The sequence below is a fragment of the Sipha flava genome, unplaced genomic scaffold (assembly GCF_003268045.1).
Source record: "Sipha flava isolate LNK unplaced genomic scaffold, YSA_version1 239_pilon_pilon, whole genome shotgun sequence".
Lineage (NCBI taxonomy): Eukaryota > Metazoa > Arthropoda > Insecta > Hemiptera > Aphididae > Sipha > Sipha flava.
This window is the reverse complement of record NW_020272883.1, coordinates 284,643-300,273: the sequence shown is the minus strand read 5'-3', so window position 1 is coordinate 300,273 and position 15,631 is coordinate 284,643. Positions and strand designations below refer to the sequence as shown.

Here is a 15,631-nt window from a genome sequence, read left to right as displayed (position 1 = left end):
ATTTAGGTTTATCCGGTATAAAAGAATATAATAAACATTCGTGGATGACATTTAGCCTTAGTGTTTCTCCTGATCTACACAGAGAGCTTTTTGAAATACAACACTGAACATTCTATTTTAAAATATCATATAAAGCCAATTGGGTATGCTAACATAATCATTTTTAATTGCATTAGCAATTACATAATATTTATTTTTTAATAATTAATTTTGGTATACATATGAAACAGGTTTAATAAAAACAACAAACACTCATGTTCACAAATTATCTGTTAATGTATTTTCGAAAGATGACAATATTTTCTTGGCACAAATAAGGCTTGGTATCCTTAATAACTAATTTTAACTGCAGTTTAAAAATGAGGTCATCAAATCAACAAAACATAATTATATTATTATAACTTTGCTAAAGGCATTGAAACATATTATTAAATAAAAATATCAAAAGAGATATTGTCGTTTCATTATGATTAGTCCTTCAAGAGGCAATCACAAGAAAAGAGAATATCTCATAACAAATGGACTTTAGTATCAATAATTTTAAGTATTTAATAAAAATTAATAATAATATACAATTAAACTAATAACGAAATTACCTATTTATATGGCATTGTGTATTATTAATATTATATAGAGTAACATATTATTATAAACACTAACATTAATATTGTTTTAGGACATTATAATATAATATCATTATACAACAATAAATTAAGAGTACAGAGTTTTGGAAGCTGTACAACATAGATATAACATAAGATGATTATCTGAAACATTTATTTTAGTATTACATGTATTATATTACTGTGCGTACGAATCCAGCGTTTGACAAATTCTTAAGATGATTAATCTGCCGAAATTGAAACGAATATTTCTCATGGAATTCTCATATGACTGTTAATTATATTATTATATGGCATGATCGATTAAATACGGATTTAATTCCGTCATAGAGAGTCGAAGTTCGATGTATCGCTGCCCTGTAATAATAAAAATTTAACGACTGAATTCACATTTCGCATCAACAATTAACGTAAGTAGTAATTTTCCAATATATGTAATATTGTTTTATTTATATAAATTACCCTGTTATCAGGTTTATATAGTTTTGATTGAGGCATCAGATACGTGGAGCCCAAGTCTCTTTCGACCATTGTGTGACCTTCCTAAAAAAAACCAACAAAATTACATATTAATATACTAAAAAATAATAATATTTTTTAGTCTTTAACTCCAGACTATGCATTTATTTATTTCTAAATATAAATCATTTATTTATTTATTAATTTCCGAGTATTAACAGATTACTAATTTCTGTTTTATTTTTGTTCGCCGAAATCTTTGCTGTAGGTTACGAGAGGTAAGCCCATTTTTTCAATGCGTTTTATTAATTACAATAGAATTTTTCTCCATGTTTCGTAATATTATACATATAAATATAATGTAATTTGAGTGAATAATAATTTTTCTTACATCATTTGTTTTATGCGAGTACTGTGATTTCGATTCATAATGACTTTCCGGATGATAGCGTCTCGTCGGTGGTTGTATGGTCGTTTCGTCAAATGATCTTGCTACAGACACAGTTCTAGATCGTAATTAACAAATAATTGATAGATAAAAAATAAAATTGTTCGCAACGTATAACATTTGTGTTGGTTTATTTACCTCGCAGCTGTCGTTCTACCAGTGTTGAAATCTGGTTTGTCGTCCTCATGGCCTACATATGTTTCGGCTAGCTCTTTAGTTTTAACAACGGTAGCCGAAACCTCGAATCCAGCGGACACTAGTGCCCCTATATTATATTAAACATATATTGTGATTAATTGAAAATGTTGGTTGGTCTTTAAAATAATTAATTCAATATTATACCGGTAGATGGTTTTCTTGGAGCAGCGTGTTTTTTCCGTTGGGGAGGTTGAATATCTACGGATCTTTGAGTCGAATCACTCGGCTTCCTGCTGCTACATCTTGAACCCTACATATAAACAACGTGCATTGAAAACATTTTTTCCACATATTTCATCGAAATTATGTAAATAATTGACTACCTTTGTCGGGGTTTGTCTGGAGTCCAAGTACGACATTGCTTTCTGTTCCGGTCCAAAAGTGGACATGGTTAATATCGACGGAGCCTGCTGAGGGGTTGACCTATACTTCGCCCTAGGTATCATTACAGTAAGACTTCTATCTCTTTGTTCCAATCCACTACGCATGGTACTGCCCCCGTGAATAGATGGAGATGGGGCCTTCATTTGAGAATGGACTTGCGCGTGAGTTTGTCTCTGCATATTGACAATCTATATTATTTGCAGTCATTAAATTACTTCACCATCAAAATGTTATACCACTCACTTGTTTAACATAAGGAGGAGGGGTATGGTCGACGCTTGTCTCGCTGCCTGTATCGACACTGATCATCGCTCTTTTGTCTCCACTCGTCGTCGCTATCATATTTCTATAACGTCTGAAACCTATAACTGGACGTTGAGGTTGATACAAACCCATAACCGACTCCCTGGATCGTTTTTTACAACAAGCCATTAACAAACACGCGACAAGTAGTGACAATAACATCACTCCAATGGCAATCAAACCCAATAATAAAACTGATAAAAATAAAATTAAATATTAAAACTTTATTTAAGTATAAAATATTGCATATTTTATAAGATTATTTACCTTTCAAGTTAAACTGACAGTGTTTACCAGCGTACCATTGGAAACATTCACAGATCGTCTGGTCCTGATTGCTTAAATAACAAGTACCATGATAGTTACACACGTCACATCCAATAAGTTCGGCTAAAAAATAAACATCCAATGATTTTACATTGAAAGCATAGATTCTAATAAAAATAAGTAAATCTAAATTACTTACATGAACAAACTCGACCAGGGAATTGAGTGTTATGCGAAAGGTCAGTGAATCCTTCTTTACAGCTGCAAGTATACGTTCCGTGTAAATTAAAACATTTAGCATTATCTGAGCAGTCGTGGAACTTCGAATCGGTACATTCATCAAAATCTTATCAAAAAATACAATTTAAGTTTTTGAACAAAATTATTACTGGTAAATATTTTGTATACCTTCTGCTGACAATAATTGTAATTGATCACGAGCAGCGAATACGTCGGTTCCTCCTAAACTGTAATTCGTAGCCCTCAGTGATTTTTTCGTCGCTTCCCACAATTTAGTGTCTTCTGCGTTTTCAGATAGCTTAAAATTAAAGTAAAACAATTAAAGATTAAAAGCTATAGTAATAAGAATTTATTAAGAATAATACGAGTATTATCGTCGGTAAAACATTACCTGTATTATATATGAAACGGCGGCTTTTTCACCATTTTCAACAGGTTCAAAACCTCCTACAATCACACCGTGGTAAATATCTCTTAGATCTGATTGCATTGACATCCGGTTCAGTCCTTCCCTTGTGGCTTCGGTTAATTGCTGATATTGATTTGAACCCGGGTTTTCTAAATTTGACGAATACTTAATTGGTTCTTTGCGGAATTTGTCCAATACCAACTTCATTGTGTACGTATAAGTTGCTGATAAAAATACATAATTTTTACACAGTTTTTAGAATAGTACTATAAAAATATATCAAAATCATTACTCACGTTTACAAGGTCGGTCCATAAATATTCTTGCAAAACCGGGCCTACAGACGCATCTCATAACGTTTTCTACTCTTTGACATATTTCATTTTTTGATGCCTTGCATTCAGGTCGACATTCAGAATCTGATGAATGCGTTAAAATACCACTCAACAATACATCACTGGGTCCTATTTCGTTTGTTTCATCGGGAACTTGTATTTCTGGCGGTATTCCATGGTTCCCGCCTCCTCCTTTTTTATCTGTCATGACCACTAATAATGTTTCATTTTCGTCCGGTGGCACATTTATGGTTTTTGTTTTTGTACCTTCAACAACAGGTGCTAAAAGCACTGGATCAGAGTGAATAGACGCGGGAAGCGTGGTTGTTATTGTAGACAGGACTTGCGTGGGTTTAACCAACGTATGGAATTCAGTGACTGTATCCACTAAAGTGGAGGTTTGTGTTTTAGTGAGAACAAGTGTATGTGTAGATGGTTCAAGTCCATCACTTTGTAAGACCGTTGTTTCCGTTATAGTTACCGATAACGTTTGTGTATGAGTAACAAATCGCGTCGGGAGCGATGATCCTTGATGTAATTGTTTATGGAACTCGTCCATGAATGAAGGTCTTTCTGGTAATTGTAATATTGTGACCTGAGGTCTCATTTGTGATTTTTGCTTTGGCGTTGTTGGATTTTCAACTTCCTTTTCACTAGATTTCTCCTCGACTTTTTCTTCGTTTTTAACAACAACACTAATAACGCTATGATAGTCGGTAGTTTTACTTGTGGTGGGCTTACTAGGTGTGGTGTACGATTTTATTATACCAAGAGTAGACGATGTTAGCGCTGGAGTTTCTGTTGTAGATTGCACTGTTTCGATTTTACTTTCTGTACTTGAAATAGGGCTGTATTCATGCCATTTCATTGTGTCCATTGTGATAACAGTAGGTATTACATTTGTTACCGGACCGCTAAAAATAACGGTTTTTTCGTTAGGTTTTTCTTGTACATTTGATTTGATATTTGAGCCTTGACTGATGACTTTACTTTCTGCTTTCAATATTTCAGGCTTTTCCTCCTTGTATTTTGATCTATAATCATGTCTTGAATTCGAAGGAGTCTCCCATTTATGAACAGGTTCAATTTTCGCGGTCGTTGATAAAGGTTTCAAAATCATTTCTTCTTGATTATTAGAGGGCTTTACTGGTCTTCTAGTCAGTGGTCTTTCAAATTGATATGGTGGTGCCGAAGTTGAAGGTTTTAGCTGTGGGCGATAAGGTCTTTTAGATCCTAAAGGTCTCTGTGTAACGTTATCATGTTTCAATGAATGTGTAAGAATCGGAGGAGGCGATAAGCCTACCACTTCATTGTCACGGTTTGGTTTAACAATGGATGGTTGTGGTGTACTACTTTGACTCTCTAAATCATTGTGTTCATGTTTAACTATTGGTAGTGGTGGTACTTTCTCGTCCATATTCATAGCTTGTTTAATATCATCCCTTGGTGGAACATTAATCATAAGTTTATTCTGTTTTATTGCATTATTTATCATTGCTTGTTCATTTTTTGAATGTTGTATATTATATTGGAGATCAGGACGTTTATTATTTGGAACAACAAAGTGTCCGGGTTTTAATTCCGTTTGTTCATTGTTACTTACAGGTTGTCCGATCGACAACGTTTGTTCTTCACCTTTAAAATTACCAACGATAGGTTTGCCTGTAATTATTGGAGTTCGATCGTCATCCAACTCACTACTATGAACGCCAAACGGGAGTTCTCCGGGTCTTAGTGGATTTTTTTTCGATTCTTGGGTGACTTCACCGTCTTCAAATTGTAACAAATCATCTTCGACTGAAAGTACGGCATCGGGTCTTCTTACGAATGAGTTAACTTGAGAGATTGTCGGTGGTGTTAAATATTGATTGTTCGAAATCTGTGGTGGTTTTAAAACGTGTACAGGTCTTGTTTTAACTTCTTCCGTCTCATTATCGAACAGAACGGTATGATGTGATTCCGAGTCACCCACAGTTATGCCTCCTGCTGGAGAGACGGGAATGTCAAAATTCATTGCATTCGCTGGTATTTTTGATGCAACATTATTCGTTGGATTTAAGGTACCATAAATTTCTAATCCTACAAAGCCTGGGTTTACATGGTTTTCCGGATATGGCTGTGGGTCATTAAAAATTTCTCCTTTAGGACCGTGGCCAACTGCAGGTTGATCACTATATATTAATGCTGTTTGACTTCCATGCGGAATCACAACTTGGGCAACTTGAGATGGTTTTATATTTACCAATAACGGATCAATAGAAGATTGTTCCAAAAACGCTGGTTGATTGGATGTGATCAAATATTGATTACCATAACTAACTTGTGGTTGAATATCTGGATTTTTTAAAACCAACGGCTGAACATCAGTCACAAACTTTGTAGGCCAAGGATCTGGTTTGCTTAATGGTATAATATTAACCTCAGACTTAATTGGTGCATTCGTCAATTGATATTGAGCCTGTACGCGATTTTCGTGATATCGAGGAGGCTGATTATTTTTTCTATCTGTATGAGGTAATGGATTTTTCAAGTGTTCTCTTGCAAAATTATTCGGAACGGAAATTTTGTCTTTGAACTGTGGAGGAGGGGGTGGTCTCATACCAAAAGGTATTTCTTCCCTCTTTGAATTTTCTACTGGTTGTCTTATACCATAAGGTATTTCTTCTCTATTCGAATTGTCTATCGGTGGTCTTATATCGAAATGTATTTCTTCTCTATTTGAATTTTCAATCGGAGGCCTCATACCATAAGGTGTTTCTTCTTTCTTTGAATTTTCTATAGGTGGTCTTGGACCTAAAACTGAAGGCTTACCAATTATTACATCACTGTTTGTCGTAATTACTTCACCAGGGCTTATAGGAATTCCTCCAGATATTAAAGACGCTTCAACAGGTGGCCTTGCAGGTCCAACGTGTGGATGCCTTTGATCTGTATCTGGATATTGTTGACTTTCTGATCCGTCAGAGTCTGCTAGTCCACCAACTGGTATGTATATTGGAGCTCGACTTGTTGTTTCTTGTTTCATTGGTTTTGGTGTTGATTTTTGTAGCACATGGACATTTTTGGTTTTTTGTTCATTTTTTAAATTATTTTGAATTATACCAGCAACAGCACTGATAACAGGTTTAAGAGCAGTTAAGCTACTTCCTATTGTTCCAAAATTAATTAATCCTCCGACGTTCGTATTATCTGGCTTGACAGTTATTGTATTTGTTGGTAATTGTTGTTCAGACTTGGTCGGAGAGTTTTTTTTCGGTGGTTTTTGAATTTCAGTCTTTTGAGACACTTTACTTACACTTGATGGCTTGATTGTATCTTTCAACTTATCAGCAGGCTTATAAGTGTTTTCAGTTATTGTTGGTTTTAACGTTTCTTGTGTTTGAATAGATTGGGTTGGATTAATTTCAAATTGTTTACTTGGCAATAAATCATTCATAGCAGTGAATTCTATTTTTTGACCATTGTCCAAAGTTGCAGTGGCAGTGATAGGTATTTTTTCATTATGTACAGACGAGCTTATCGAAGATAAATAATCTGTATTAAATATTGAAGTGTTTAATGATTCAGTTACTATGTTCTGTACAATTTTGGTTCTTGATTTAACTTGTGTGCTGGATGGATTTTTCCCATCATTATCTTTCAACAATGTGGTGAAATAAGTAAATGTTGTTAAATAGGTCTTAGTGGCGTACAAATGAAATGGTAATTTATCAACGGTACGCGTCATTTGTATCTCTTGCATTGCAGTTGATACTGGATACGTTTCTGTGACTACATCCGAAGATACTGATATATCGGACTTGACAATTGTATTGTCTCCATCTTGAATGGTGTTTAAATACGTATACGTGACGTAATACGTTTTAGTCACATCCGATAATGCACTTTCCAGGTTCAACTTCACTGTATCCAACGTCGGTGTGTTGTCCGTTTGTGTTATTACTACTTGAGTCAATATATCCTCTGTGCTTACCACAGTGTAATCAGGACCATCATTCAACGTTTTGGTAAACGAAACTAAGAATAATAATGATTATGGTAACAAAAAAAAAAAATTAAATTAAATATATCAGTAATCTTACCTGTATTAAGATAGGTGTTGGTATTATGATAAGCTGGTTCAGATGGTTGTAAAGGAGTGAGAAACTCATGAGGCGCTGTTACTGTATTAGCTACAGTTTTGCGACTTGTCATGACGAGAGGTATGTCTCCATCAACGATGGTATTCAAATACGTATAAGTCGTGTGGTACACACCGGTTTCTAAACTTGGACTGGCTGTCAATGTTACCTGACTAAGTGTAGAAGTAGGAGTGATTTTATTCACTTCATCTGTTACGACGTTAGATACCACTTTTTCTCGGCTGGATACAACAGTAGCTTCTCCATCCAAAAATGTTGTTAGATACGTATATGTAGTCAGATATGTTTTGGTAACAAACTGATTATTCATGCTCTACAACGAAATTTAAGAATGAAGAAAACTATTCAATGATTATATGAAAAACAAATAATCTCTAGAACAAACTTGTTTAATTGGATGGGGTAGCATCATAAGCATGTGATCGGTCAGTGTACTTGGAGCGAGTGTAATGGGCTTTGCTTGCGATGTGGGTAGTACCCTTAATACGCTGGCTTGGCCGGGATAAGTACTTTTGTCTCCAGCAACTATAACTTCGACGCCATTGCTCATTTTTTTTGTAGCAAAATTAAATCGCCTCTCATCAAACCCCCTTTGCTCATCAGCTAAAATATGAATAATTAATTATTAAACCAGACGTTCTAAGAATTATTATTATAAAACAAAATCTTACCTATGGTGCCAGTTTTATAGTCTTGTAGATTTTTTGAGAAAGTAAAAGAAGAAGTGTCCCTATCACCAACATTGTAAAAAATGCTTTGGGTTAAAAATGTTTTCGGTGTTTTTGGAAAATCGAACAGAAATACGTCCTTAGTAGATAGAAAATTGGACGTGTCTCTTTTTTTTCGATTTTTTAAACTCCAGATTTTTGAGTTTATGACTTCCCGCTGAACTGGAGTATCAGCGGAGCCTTTCAATAAAAAATGACCGGTAGATTCTTGGGCTTGTTGAGAAGAGGGCTCAACAATGACTACTTTAACTTTTGTAGCACGGTTTTCAATTTTCACATTTTTACTCACATCACCTAATATACTTTCTAAGCTTTGTGTTTCTTCTTCGTTATATCTTTGAATTTGCTCATCATTGGTAGACGACAGCAAAATGTCTTCAAATTCAGTCGCCAATAAATCGATAACCGACGAAGGTTCTACCTCACGTTTACGAACGGTTACAGTTTCATCAAAATTTACCGTCGATAAAACTGTACTAAACTCTCCGGGTCTTTTACCGGATACGTATAGTGTCACAACACTCGCTTCCGCCGGTTGTATAGCCGGGTCTGGTGGTTTCTTAGCTATACTTTTTTTCTTTGCCGGTTTAGAATCATCTTTTTGTGAAACATTATCTTCATACTTCGGGGTTGGTTCGATTAACTCTTGGAGAAGTTCATCATGCGTGGAATCAATGCTACCAAGTAGACTGTTTGATGTAGTCGCTTGTCCTAGCAGCTGAGCTTGTAGTAATGCAGGCAATAATAATGTATTTAGTTGGTTGTTAGACTGTTGGATAGTCGGAGTTGTAACTATTGTTTCAGTGATATATTCAGTAGCCGTAATAACATTAGACGAACTGTCAATAACAGTTGTGGAAATTACTTTTCCTCTAAAAGTAATCGGTAGTACAGTGGACGTGGAGTGCGTTACTGTTGTTACATAAGTCGTACTTTTTGTTTTGAACTCTGTGGTGGGTGATTGCGGGACAGCCATTGCTGAATTCAAAGCTAATAATGGATTTGCCGTTTGCTGAATCCCCAAGTTACCCAAAAGCAATTGCGACAACAGTAAATTGGCCAATGGTGCATTATTAGCCAGTTGTGGTTGAATGGTACTCACTTCGGGTTTCACTTCATAAATGGTACTAGGTACAATGTGAGCGTACGAAGTTTTTCTTCCTCTAATATAAGTGGGAGTAAACGTTACACTGCTTGTCGGCTGTTCATAAATAATAAATTTAGTTATTTCTGTAGCGCCACTCGGTAATGTTTCAGTGACTTCTCTGGCAAGCTGAATTACTGGATAACCATTTTTACCAGCCACAGTACTATATTGGTGAGGCCCGAGTATTTCGATACTAGGTTTAGCTGTCAAAACTTGTTTGTACTCCGTATTTTTCCCTATAACTATAGGTATTGTTAATTCTGTTGGTATTTTATGTGTGACTGTGATCGATCCATCGAAAATACTCTGAGAGTTAGAAAACGTATTTAGATCTTCTCTGTTTCTTGTTCGCGTATTTTGTCTACGCGCCGAGGGCGTATAACGGCGATTATTGCGTACTGGTTCCGGTGTTGTAGTTGGATACCTTAATCTAGATAATCTTTTGGCCGTAGTAGATTCTTGTTGCACTGGTGGTCGCGTTCTTCTAAAATTCGAAGTTCTCGAAGTTGGCGCTGGAGCCGCTGTTGTAGGAGTCTTTTCACGTAAAGTGAACTGTGATCTGCCCACAGTAGAAGACGAAGTAGTAGGTGCTACTCTTTGTTGTTGTGGCTGTTGTTGTTGCTGTTGTTGTCTAGATCGACTTGGTTGCCTTCTTGAAGGTGGAGGTGTTCTTACCGGTGCAGGAGTTTCTTGCTCCACATATTCATCATAATAGTAATAATCTACGGCAGTATTTTTAGCTGGCTGTTTACTTCTATAACTTCTACTGTTATCATATTTGTTTCCAAATTCGACTTGTCTTCTTGCTCTACTTCTTCCTCTAGTAAAAGGCCGAATTTGAACTTGGTTATTGTTAAAAGTACGACTACCCCTTAACGGTCGCTCTGTCTCCGATACTGCATTGGATTGTGCTTCAACTTGTGTAACGGTACTATCGAAATTATCATCAATCACTTCATCTACATTGATTTCTTGTGGCAGTTTTTCTTCGTCCAAACTTTGTTCACTTGTTACTTCTTGTTCTTGTTCTTTTTTACCGAAACTTCTAGACGGCAACAATCCATTAACCGGTTTTGGCCGGTTACGTGTAATTAAAGGACTTGGTGTTTTTGGTCTTTGGGGCCTAGGTGTGGTAGTAGTGGTACTTGTTGTTGTTCTAACTGTAGTTCTTGCAGAATTTCTTCTTGGAGGTTGTGTTGTAATTGAAGTTTTAGGTAATGGAGGTCGACGAAGTTTTAACAAAGGGTTATTTCCTCTTCTTGATGATTCCGTTGTTGATGGTGATGCAGCGATTTCTTCCTCATCATTATTAGAAGTTAATAAAGTTTCGTCTAACACTAATGATGTGCTAACCTCATTGTTGTCCGGTATTTCTTCAGTACTTGTTGTTATAGTACTTGATTGTCGATTAAAATTCGAAGATGCTGTCGGTCTTATTCTGAACCTTGACGGTATTGAACTTTTGGGTGTTATATCTGAGCTCAGCCTCGAGCTTGATTGTCTTTGACTCAAACTACTTCTTCTAGAACCTCCAAAACTAGGCGTAGTTGATGATGTGGGTGTGATTTTTAATGTCGAAGAAGGTGTTCTATTCTTGAAATTGACCGAAGGTGAGATTACTGGTGTATTAGCACTTTTGGATCTAGAATATTTTCGGCTATTTGACGACGATGGAATTATTTCGGGCAGTTGAGATGAACTAGATTTTCTGACTCCCGAAAAACGATTTCTGCTAGAGGGTCCTCCTACACCCTTTTCGGTTGATTTTAACGCTGGAGTAGCGACTATTGTGGGTGTTATACTCCTATTTATAGTAGCAGCACCTACACTGTCAATAGTTTTTTTTTTCGGTTGGAATGTTGGTCTGGGCCTTGAAGCGAATGGCCTAATTACAGGAAAAGTTTTCTTTTTAGAATCTTCGGTTTCTTCGCTTTTTTCGGTTGTAGAACCGTTTTCGCCCTGTGAACTTTCAATTGCTGCAGGGGACGGTGATATAGGCATTTCGCTTTGCAAAATTTCATTCAACTGTGTGGAAGAAGCTTTAATTTCTTGAACGGCAGTAGGTTTCACTCCTGTTTTAACTTTAGAATCGCTTATAAATTCTTGAGTATATTTTCCATCTACTACTTTCCCTATAACTTTTGTTTCATAGTAAGTTGTACTTATGTCTTTAACACTTGTACCTTCAATTAAACTTACTAAACCAGTTCGATATGTCTTAGCACCTAGTACTGTTGTAGAAGGATCAGTAACTTTCTTATCATTAACCTTAATTGACGATGTGCTCTCTATGACTTGAGCGTAAAGCTGATCAATATAAGTACCAATAGCTTTTGTTGTGTAAAATGTGGTACTGATTCCGTCAGCGTCAATAATTTTACCCTCGTTCAACGCCACAATACCTGTATTTTTACCATCAGATTTCATTCCACTCGGTGATACGTTTTTAACAATATTTGACCGGCTCTCGAGTACTTGGGCGTATAATCCATCAATGTAAGTGCCATATACATCCGTAGTAAATGAAGTCGTTTCCCCATTGTTAACTTCTTGGGTTAAGATGGATGATATCAACCCTATGGGTTTCAAAACTGCAATTGGTGTACTGTCAGTCAATGGTTTCTCTGGCATAGTTTTAATAACACTATCCTCGCTTTTATTTTCGTTAGATACATTTTCTTCAGCACTTGTTGTGTTCATCACATTAGTTACGGTTTCCAATCTACTGTTCACTATTGTTTCATTATCAAGGTAAGAAGTGGTAAAATATGTGAACGTAGTGAAGAACGTAGTAGGCTCGAGTTCGTGTGGTTTTTCAGTAGCCGTAAGCATTGATGATGGCTTTATTGTGGGTGTAATTTTAATACTATCTGATACAGTAGGAGACACAACATTGGTTAACGTATCTTCACGACTAGTAACTATTGTGTTACCGTCTTTGTACAGAGTTGTCCAATAAGTGTAAGTCGTGAAAAAAGTTACTGGCAGTGAAGTTTCTTCACTGTTCAAATTGTCTATCTCAGTCGGTTCAATTGTATGAGGTATTACATTTGTTACCGTTTCAAATCGACTAACGATTTCGCTAGAACTGCCTTTGTAAATCGTAGTAAAATACGTATAGGTCGTATAACTAGTTTGCAATTGATGTGTTGGAGAAGATTCTATATTATCATTCGTTTCAGAACTTTCCATATCTTCGTCTTCATCAGTCGACACTTTTCGTTTAATTGTGTTTGACGAGATTGATTTCGTATCCGTAACCATTGATTCACTAATTACGTCGTTCATAGGCTTCTTATCGTCGTCGGTATTATATTTAGTACGATTTCTCGTGATAGTCATGTCGTATTTGTATGATGGTGTAACCGAAGTTTCATTTTTTTTATCTTTTTTTGTTTCTACTTCTTGTTTTTCATCGTTCAGTTCTTCATGAACAGTTTCTGGCTCATCCATAGGTTCCGACATTGCGTCTGGTACTTTTAGTACTGTAGGTTTGATGACATTTTGTGCTGAAGTTGGTTGAATACGTAGTGAAAATGGAATATTTGACGACTTAACCATGTTAGCCTGATTTTTGAGGTTGACCGATCCTTCGTTTAAACGTGTTGTTAAATACGTATACGTTTTTGAAAATGTCTTAATATCGTCTAACGGGGGAGTGGCTAATTCTCTTTTAAAGTCTACCGAATCTAAAGTAGAAGCAAATAAATCATCAGAAGGCTTTTGTAAGAAAGCAGAAGATGGTCTTCCTGAACCAACGCGGGTAGCTAATACTCTCGGACTCCTTGCTGTCTCACGCGCTACAGTATTTAATAAGTTTCCTTCTTCCCGATCGAAAAGACCGGCTACCGCGGGATCAGTGGCAAGAAAATCTTTTTCCAGCGTAGATGTGATAATATTAGTAACTACTTCTTCTCTACTTAAAACACTAGTGGTCGATTGTTCGAAAAATGTTGTCAAATATGTGTACGTCGTGTAGAATGTTTTGAATAACAGTTCCACTTCTTCCTCACTTTCTGGTTTTATAGTTGTCGGAGTCATCATTTCAGTCATCATTTCGTCATCATCGGAATCTTTAGTAACAGGATTTTCTGTGGTCATTTCTTCTTTCATTGGAATAGTAGTCAACTCTGGCGTTTCTTTTTCATCCGATTCTTTTTCAGTTATAATCGTCATTTCCTCCGTTGTAGTAGATTTCATAATATCGTCATCTCCAGGAGTTGTTGTAGGAATAGTTTCCGTTGTACTCGTAGTGATTTGAGTCATTGAGGTTTCGGTCGTGTGAGTAGGTTCTGGTGACAGCACGATCCTTGATTTTACGGACGTAGTAGTCAAATTATCGTCTACAGGGATGAAGAACGTCGTTAAATATGTGTACGTCTTGTACAACGTTCCATCGGAAGATGAAGTCGGCGAAATGGCAACTTCTTCTTCCGGTGTCGTGGGAACGTCTACTTCCGATTCGGTAGTGATTTCGTTCATGATTTTCTCGGTCGTCACTGGAAGTTCGGTCGTCACCGGAGGTTCGGTCGTCGTAGGTATTTTCGTCATTGGTATTTCGGCCTTAGATGGTTTAGAAGTTTGTAACGGTTTCGAGAGTAACGTCGAGACGGTTTGCTCCAGCTGCGTGTATTTACCATTAATGTACGAGCCATAGAAGAACGTGGTTAGTCTGGTCGTCCTGCTGTCGATCACATCCACGCCCCCGATTGTTTTCAATAGGCCCAATGCTTCTTGTTCGTTGTTAAACACTCTTGTGGTTTCTGAAATGCGCCGGGACAGCGGTTCCGTAGGCAAGGCCATCGTTTCTTCTGCGGTTACCATACTAGACTCTATAGCATTAGCGTAGTTCTCCGCGGTGGGCTCCAACGATTTAGCGGTCGTTAATGTCACAGATTTCGTTGGACTGATTATGTCTTCGGGTCGGAGAGTCGCTTCGCCTTTGATGCTCGTGACGCCCGTGGCATCGGGCAGCGTCGGCGTTTTCGGCATAAATATAATAACCGTGTTGCCGACAGTGGTCATGAAGTCCGCGAATCCGAAATACGTCACGGTCTCGTATTTTTTAACCTCGACCGGTTTGAGTCCGTTCCTGAACAAGTTCTTCGACGCTCTTAGTTTGTTGCGGAACGAGTCCTCGCGCTTAGTAGTGACTTCCGCCGCTGGCAAATAGTCTTCGTCGTTGCTTTTGACCGTAAACGTCGGTAATCCATTTTTCGCGTTCACTTTTGCCGGCTTAATAGAATCCGGGCTGAAGTTTTTCCTCACCGACACTTCCTGTCTAACGGATACGTTAGCTTTGGTGATCGGTTCCGCAGTGGTCGGGAGTGGCTCGGTTTGCTTGCCTTTTATGAAATTCGTTTCCTCTTCCTTGATGTGCTCGTATACATGCGGTTGCCCCAAGTTGTCCAATATGGTTTGCAAGTTAATCTCGGGCGTGTCGTGCCGGTTGGTCGGCTTTATATTATCGTAAAACACTCGAGAACCGGTGCTCACTATGTGCGCGTAACGGTCGCCCACGGTGGTGCCGATAACGTGGGTCGCGTACTCGGTGGTTACACCGTCCTGGACGAACGTGCGGGCCATCGACGACAATAGTCCAACAGTCGGGGATGTTTTTTTCTTTCCGTTTTCGTCCAACAACAGAACAGTGACATCTAAACCAGAGGGGGGTAGCAAAGTTAGAGCGACAGAGTAGACAAGAAACAACACATACATCAAAACATAATATGATAATAATTATATATACAACAGTAAAGCAGTTATTCTTAGAACGAGTGATTTGAAGGAATTTCCGAAGTCTTGCACGATTTCATCACGGTAGTTATTATTATTATTGTTATTTTTTGTAAATGCTAACACCTTATTGTACAAATTATTGGATAAAATAATAAAAAACTAAATTAGGGTAAAAATGTTTTCCTTGTGAAAAATACTTGATTTTCAAT

General features: G+C 37.1%; 1 protein-coding gene across 2 annotated transcripts in view; it reads right to left on the bottom strand.

Moving 5' to 3' along the window:
* Positions 1–643: 643 nt before the first annotated feature.
* Positions 644–15,631, bottom strand: part of LOC112684009 (mucin-16) — a 74,455-nt gene continuing 59,467 nt past the window's right edge. The window contains exons 3-17 of one of the 2 annotated variants that reach the window (XM_025555296.1): positions 8,480–15,340; positions 8,194–8,411; positions 7,749–8,121; positions 3,628–7,683; positions 3,314–3,555; positions 3,091–3,220; positions 2,882–3,028; positions 2,683–2,805; positions 2,356–2,609; positions 2,052–2,300; positions 1,873–1,978; positions 1,669–1,795; positions 1,474–1,588; positions 1,086–1,166; positions 644–980 (exon numbers count right to left, since the gene is read on the bottom strand). In XM_025555296.1, coding sequence (XP_025411081.1) covers positions 948–980; positions 1,086–1,166; positions 1,474–1,588; positions 1,669–1,795; positions 1,873–1,978; positions 2,052–2,300; positions 2,356–2,609; positions 2,683–2,805; positions 2,882–3,028; positions 3,091–3,220; positions 3,314–3,555; positions 3,628–7,683; positions 7,749–8,121; positions 8,194–8,411; positions 8,480–15,340 — 13,115 coding nt within the window. In that variant the 3' untranslated portion in view covers positions 644–947. The remainder of the gene's footprint in view (positions 981–1,085; positions 1,167–1,473; positions 1,589–1,668; positions 1,796–1,872; positions 1,979–2,051; positions 2,301–2,355; positions 2,610–2,682; positions 2,806–2,881; positions 3,029–3,090; positions 3,221–3,313; positions 3,556–3,627; positions 7,684–7,748; positions 8,122–8,193; positions 8,412–8,479; positions 15,341–15,631) is intronic. The other variant, XM_025555297.1, reaches the window with a different exon arrangement.